Below are 7,327 nucleotides of genomic sequence, written 5' to 3'. Positions count from 1 at the left end.
ATAAGCTGAACGTGAGAGATTCTCATTTGATAAGATGGACAAAGCCTCAATTGAATCTGACTGGACGATCACTTGCAGTTCTGTGTGTTGGAGAGCTAAAGCCATGCCTTGCATAAGCGCATGGATCTCCGCTTCAAGAGCATCATTGCGTCTGAATAAAACCCTATAAGCAGCAAAGATGACCGAACCATCATGACGTCGTAGCACCATACCAGTCGCTCCGGAGCCATCATGAACAGAAAAGGAACCATCCACCGAGAGCGCCGCCTGGCCCACTGGAGGAGGAGGCCATGGCACACACTGCCCGCTACCATGCTCTCTATGAATCTAAGGGTTGAAATATGAGAGATGAATGTAGAATGGCTAATTTGAGGCATGACCGGTTACTGTCCGCGTTCGCGGACGTTTGAGGGGCCAGATTTGCAAAGTTCGGTTGTACATGCTCTTAGCCAACGGGGAACTCACACCGGTGAACTTCCAAGCAAATGGTCGCACATACAACTTTAGGTATAAGATTTTCTAAAGTGGGGTACTTTGGTGAAGCCAATTTCAGAATATATCAAGGTCGCAGCCACCTGTTGCTGCTACTTTTCCACGTCCTCTTCCCCTATGTCGATCCAACCATGCATAGTCCAAACTCGTTTTTGTAGATACTCACGGGACTCACTCGGGACTACGATCGGGCACGTAGACGACGACGCCTTCTTCTCTTCTCTTCTCTTCTCTGTCTACCAAAAAAAAAACGGAAAAACAAAAATGCCGGACCTCGTGGTGTGACAACGGCAGAGCCAGAGGCGGCCCACCTGGCTGCCTGCCGCGGCGCGTCCGTTAAAAACGCAAGGCAGGGCGACCTGATTGGTGCCGCGCAATAAATTTGTCCGGCCGGGGACGGCGCGCGTGGGAGCGGGCTGGATTTGCGCGTCGTCTTCCTCTCTCTCTCTCTCCCGGAGCGGCGCGCCCCATGTGAGTGCCGGCCCCCCCACCCCCACCACCCTCGCCGATCCCGCAAAGCAACAGCTCGCGCGCGCCCAGGCAAAAAAGCCAGCGGAAAGGTTCGGGGCCGCTTGCTACCCGACCACACCACCACCGCACCGCACCGCCAGGCCAACCCTCCTGCCTGCCTGCCTGCCTGCCAGCGCGACCCAGAGACCCGTCCCGCGCGCGTGCTCTCTCTCGCCCACCCAGCTAGCCCGCCCGCCTGCCCGCCTGCCATGCGCGCAGGATCCGCGGCGGGGATCTGAGCGACGATGGCGGTGGCGGAGGCGAGGACGCCCCGGCGGCGCCACGGGAGCATGGCGCTCGCCGACCTGCTGCTGCGGGAGGCCTCGGCGGAGCGGGCCGACGCGGCGGGGGGCGAGCGGCCCGGGGTCGCGGCGGGGCAGGCGGCCCGGGCCAGGAAGGGCGAGGACTACGCGCTGCTCAAGCAGGGCTGCGAGCGCCACCCGGGCGCCTCCTTCTCCGCATTCGCCGTAAGCTCCCCCTCCCCACGCGTCCGCTGCATTTCACTTGTTCATCTCGCCCGGCGATCTGCTCTGACAGGTGCCTGCCTGGTTGCAGATGTTCGACGGCCACAACGGGGCCGCCGCCGCGGTCTACGCCAAGGAGCGGCTCCTCGCCAATGTGCTCGGCTGCGTCCCCGCCCACCTCACCAGGGACGAGTGGCTCGCCGCGCTGCCCAGGGCGCTCGTCGCCGGCTTCGTCAAGACCGACAAGGATTTCCAGACAAGAGGTCAAATCCCCTGCGACCATTTATACATGGAGCTAATTAAGACCCTCCATTCCTAGTGTAGTACTACTACCACCACCAATTACTGCCATGTCTACAAGTACACACAGCTCTATGCCCACCTCAGTTGGGAGGTCATCAATTCAAATTTGTGCATGTCCATGCTCTCCTGGTACACCGGTACAGTAGTACCAGTGCTGAACCTTGTTTGTCCACTCCTGCCTTTCAGCGCACTCTTCGGGGACAACCGTGACGCTCGTCATAATCGACGGCTCCGTTGTGACCGCCGCATCCGTCGGTGATTCTCGATGTGTCCTTGAAGCAGAGGGTTCAATTTACTACTTGTCGGCTGATCATCGTTTTGATGCTAGCGGGGAGGAGTAAGATTTGTTTATACTATATCACAAATTCATCAATTCCGTTGCTCTATTCATGAATATATGTCGCTGCTTCTTATCACTTTTTGGTTTCCATTTGTAGAGTTGGACGTGTAACAGAATGTGGAGGTGAAGTTGGCAGGCTAAATATTGTTGGTGGAGCTGAGGTTTTGCTCTTCATCTTTTGCTTCTGCTCAAGTTTTTCCCTCTATTTTACGTGTTGGCAGCCAAGGAACTTTCTAAAGTTGAATCTTTATATTTTGATGACTTTGGAAAGATGTAGCTACGAAAGTGTTGCTATCCGTTAGCGACTGATTTGACTTGTAGCAAGTTATTAAGCGTGGAATTTTCATTTTGCGACCAGGGCTTGCTGTTTACTTCAAATTCGCCCCTTTCTAATTGTTTGATAGTTTCTTTGTAATTTTAATCTTTGGGGACTAATGAATCGACTTACTTATTATACAAGTACTAATTTTGGTTTAGAACCACTCTTTCCATATTTTGTGTACCTATGGAATTTTAATGAGTGCCTTACTCTACATGCCGTTGAGTGTTCACCGTTCGGTGGTTCATTTCAAAACTTTGCGCTTGCACATTATCCCGATTACATATGTTGTATATATATTTTCTCATGTTTCCCTGAACCATAATTGTGTTAATAGGTCTGATTTACACCTTTAGCTTGACCCTTCTTTCCTTTATTGCCCAACCAGATTGGCCCCCTTAGATGTTGGCCAGGAGGTTTATGCCTATCAAGATCAATTGGTGATCAGGATGTTGGTGAATTTATCATTCCTGTTCCTTTTGTGAAGCAGATCAAGGTAAAAAATTCTTCATGTCTGTTCTATACAGAACCAAATTCAAAACGTCACAATAAAAGTGATAGGCACCAGAAGTTCTACTGTCTGAATATTCTCGTTGTCTTTGTCATCTTTATTTTCTTGTCACTTCGTGAAATGTCCTTTTTGTGTAAATTTGATAGACATGGGTGCTTCTGCAACCTATTGCAGAACACAACCTGTAAAATTCAACACCATCTGAAAAAAAAATCCTAGTTCTATTTTGTGTATTTGTATAGAAAAGATATGACATATTGCAAACATACCAAGTGTCTTGTAGCAGTACAGATTTTTGTGGTTCACGATAGTTCATATTTTTGCTTGATGTTTCTCAAGTGCACATGTATGTGGCACATCTACACAAAATCCCTATTGCCTTTTGAAATATACAAGGTGCATTTTGCAAAAAGTTTTGTCTGCACCCATGTGTGAAAAGTCGGCATAATAAAGTGTTTTTCTGAAGATTTTTTAATCATATTTTCGAAATACTAATGTCTTCTAATGCTTGCTGCAGCTATCTAGTGCTGGAGGTCGTCTAATTATTTCAAGTGACGGTGTTTGGGATGCCTTGACTGCGGAAATGGCTTTTAGTTGCGCACGAGGGCTTCCTCCAGAGGCTGCAGCGGATCAAATTGTCAAAGTACAGCCACTTAACCCCTCATTTCTGGCACACAACCTGGAATCCTCAGTTTGTACCGTGTGTCATTGTGCATTAGAATAAAACTGTTATTTACTGTTGATCTTTTGCAGGAAGCAGTGGATGCAAAAGGATTAAGGGATGATACAACTTGTATTGTTATTGACATAATACCGCCAGAAAAACCGAAATCCACTATACATTCTCGAAAGAAGGCACGGAATGGCTTTAGTCTTTTGAAAAATATATTCATCAGAAAAAGAACATCAGACACATTATCACGTGCTGATACGGAGCGTACTTCTGAGCCCGACTTGGTGGAGGAAGTCTTTGAGGATGGATGCCCATCTCTGCTAAGATGGTATGTTCCCTTTCTCCATTGTGTCGATGGATCCATACTAGTTCACACACAATTATATGGTGAACCCAAAGCTTCCTGACTAAACAATAACTCGTACTTGGGAAACCTGAGTTTAGCAGTGGTTTAGCTTTTTGGTAACATGTGACATACCATTTGAGCTGAAGATGTCACCTGAGTTACACCTTGCCATATTCAACTGAAGAGACCTTACTCTGCAGGCTGAAATTGTATATGCTGGAACACAGGTTCTGTTAGATTCTGTGACAACGGTCGATGCCATACATCTAATAGAAAATATCATTTCGATTGAGCATTGGGTATGGGTTTTCTACTATATAACACCTTACCATTCAATGAAACAGGGCATAGCCCTTTAGACTGAAGTCAGGTTGGTACAGGTGTTGCTGTGATTGGGTACCACATGTTACATTTGTGTTTAATTTAGTATATTTGGCTAGCATTACATTTTATCAACCAGGCATCAAGTCTTCTTTCGACAATTATTATTGTAGGACGCTATACTTCTTTTGTAGCATTGCTAAATATTTGGATTCAGTCCTTCAAGATTATTTTGTCAAAAAATATGATTCGATGTTTGATTGGCAACAATTGTCATGTCTCGTGAAAACACCATATTTTGCCATATGCCTTGTTGGGTTCCACCATAGATTGACAACAACGGGACAACTCAAACTCCCCAACCATAGTGTTCATCCAGAACTTGACACAAACATCAAAAGAGAAAGAAATGTCAACCATCCAATCCTAAACTTATGGCGAAAGTTCACTTTTCAACACTGAACTTTAAAACCATTTAAAATACTACCTTGAACTATTGAAATGCTTCAGTTTCACCTCAAGTGGTTTCACAAGTGCCTTGCGGCCCACATGGATGCCACAGGTCTGCAACCTCACTTCCACATCGTAAAAAAAAACTTTGCCTTTGCCTTTTTTTCTCTCAAGCATGGACAGGGTTTCAACTAGCCATGGACAGGATTGCGTGGAAGTTAGCTATCCATGACTTGGTTTCGAGATCTTACGAGTTTCAACTCTAGCCTACCCCAATTTCTTTGGGACTGAACGGCTTTGTTGTTGTACTATTTTTCTCTGGCTTCTAGAATTATAAGTATTTTCTCTTTTGTGGAAGTTATTTTATCCCAATGGTTCTGTTTGTCTTATATTGCTTGTTCTCGTAGTGTTTGTTTCTCCACGGTAGTGGCATGGCAATGCTTGGACGGCCTGCCACCCAAAACTACTCATGGAACCAGCTGAGGGTAAAAAGTGGATATTTCAATAGTTTGAGGTTGTAATTCAAGCGGTTCTAGAGTTTCAGGGTTGAAAAAACTATCTTTTCCCGTAGTTCAGGGGTGAGATGAAAACGCAAACAAGCAGAAAAGCAAAGCGCCTGTTTCGCTCTATGTGGAAACACCTTATGAAGCTGAATGCCTTACCAGTTGGGTCTCATTCAAACTTTTTTATTGTCATTGTCTATTAATTGCTGACATTTTACTTCTGGTGAATGCAGGTTAGACTCCGAGTATCCAGTCCGAAATATGTTCAAGCTCTTTGTATGTGCAATTTGTCAAGTAGAGCTAGAGTCTGGTCAAGGGATATCGATACACGAGGGTTTGTCAAAGCCAGGAAAGGTGTGTCCCTGGGATGGTCCGTTCCTTTGTCACAGTTGCCAGGAAAAGAAAGAAGCAATGGAGGGAAAGCGGCCCTCACGCGGTATTATATCTTCCACCATCTTGTGAGCTATTTGTGAGGTTGAAAGCCACATTTGGAATAAATCTTGCTATGCCTGCAGATTCCTCCTCAAGAAACAGTGGGTCAAGCGAGTAGTAACCGAGGGCAAGAGTCATCTTGAAGCAACCATCTAACGATATTCCGAAAGACCGATGCATAGCTGACACTTGGCATTCTTGCAATGGTTGATCTGTTAGATGTATTATCATGGAGTTAGGATGTAAGATGAACAACTGGATTGACAGGGAGGGAGGGACCTGTGTTGAAGAGCCAAAGCACAAGATACTCGTCTTGTAATGCTATGGAGCAAAGGGAATTGCCTGTTGGTACCAACATGTTCAGTGGGCTCTCTCTCAGGCCAAAGGCATGTTTAACTAAGAACGGCTGTTCTCTTCTAAGGTCAGCCAGCCATCATGTAAATTATCCATCGTATAGAAGTGTGACACATAGCCGCGGCATTGTATTTGTCAAGTAGGATTAGCTGTGAGATCCTGAATTTCATTTTGGGCAGATCTGAATTAAGGTCACTCGGCCCGTTCCCTGTCAGAATCATGCCGTATCTTCCATGATTCAATACTGTAATTAACACCTAAGGATTAGCTGTGAGTAAACAGGACATGTTCACCATTTCTTTGTACCCCTGTTTTCCTTGTGAATGACGTGACGGCTCACTCTTCCAGCTGGCAAAATTTATGGTTTTCCTTGTCTCTAGATTTTGACAATATGGGCAAGAGGATAAAGCATGGATTCTTTGCCTCCACGCTGCTCAATTAGATGGCCATAGGAACTGCTGATAATTGCCCAGCACTACAGTTCAGTCTGTGTTACACTTGTAAGGGTGTTTGAATTGGTTGTACCCCCTCTGTAAATAAATATAAGAGTGTTTAGATCACTAGTACAGTAGTTAGTAGGAGTATTTCTTTACAGAGGGAGTAATTTTTATGTGCCTACCGGGATTTACCTCCTTGTTTATGCGCATGCTTAACGGATTCCCGCAACGACTTAGATTCCTCCCTGCATCTAATTCGAATGCTCATGAGTCGCTGTTCTACGAAGATGATAGAGCAGGTACATCGCCCTGGCAAATGGCTCCGAGGATCCACTTGAGCTCCTCAAAAGAACTGGACAGAAGCGACCTGGTCTGCACACATACACATATTGTGGTGCAAGAGATACCAACCACCTGCAACAGCTCTGCAGAGCAAGATGACTGCTTGTGCGCACATGAACACAAAAGGGCGAGCTTTCGAATTCTTGTCTGAACAGGGAGTGCATAAATAGCACCCAAAAGGAAGAGCATGAGAAAATGTGATTTGTAAGGGATGACAAATCTATGCGCTGGCTGCTGCACCATCAGATATACAGAGTTCAGGCCCAATTTAAACGTAAATGCACAAGGGCACAGTAATACGTAGCCACAGCCTAAAGGTTCAGAAATAACAGTGTCTTTGATCCGTATGCCTCTTGCATGAAAACTCAGCCAGCACTATCAGAACGAAGAAATACCTGATGCTTGTCGGAGTTTTTCGTAGGAAACCCAGAACACAAACTGCCAGGGGCCAAGCCTGGCCCATGTAGGTAAGAAGCCCTTCCACAATGCTGTCAGGCCCTCATGTTTGACGGTCTTGACCAAACAATCAT

The 7,327-nt window shown here is 46.1% G+C and overlaps 1 protein-coding gene across 1 annotated transcript; it reads left to right on the top strand.

Moving 5' to 3' along the window:
• The first annotated feature begins 881 nt into the window (after nucleotides 1–881).
• Nucleotides 882–6,323, top strand: LOC125538440 (probable protein phosphatase 2C 40). Its single transcript, XM_048701694.1, has 9 exons — nucleotides 882–1,469; nucleotides 1,558–1,729; nucleotides 1,956–2,106; nucleotides 2,207–2,270; nucleotides 2,817–2,924; nucleotides 3,457–3,582; nucleotides 3,693–3,940; nucleotides 5,466–5,668; nucleotides 5,748–6,323. Exons 1-9 carry the CDS (start codon nucleotides 1,248–1,250, stop codon nucleotides 5,780–5,782), a joined length of 1,329 nt encoding a protein of 442 aa, XP_048557651.1. The 5' UTR covers nucleotides 882–1,247; the 3' UTR covers nucleotides 5,783–6,323.
• Nucleotides 6,324–7,327: the final 1,004 nt, after the last annotated feature.

This window comes from Triticum urartu, chromosome 2, assembly GCF_003073215.2.
Source record: "Triticum urartu cultivar G1812 chromosome 2, Tu2.1, whole genome shotgun sequence".
NCBI lineage: Eukaryota > Viridiplantae > Streptophyta > Magnoliopsida > Poales > Poaceae > Triticum > Triticum urartu.
The sequence above is the reverse complement of the archived record's forward strand: the minus strand, read 5'-3'. Positions and strand labels throughout refer to the sequence as shown.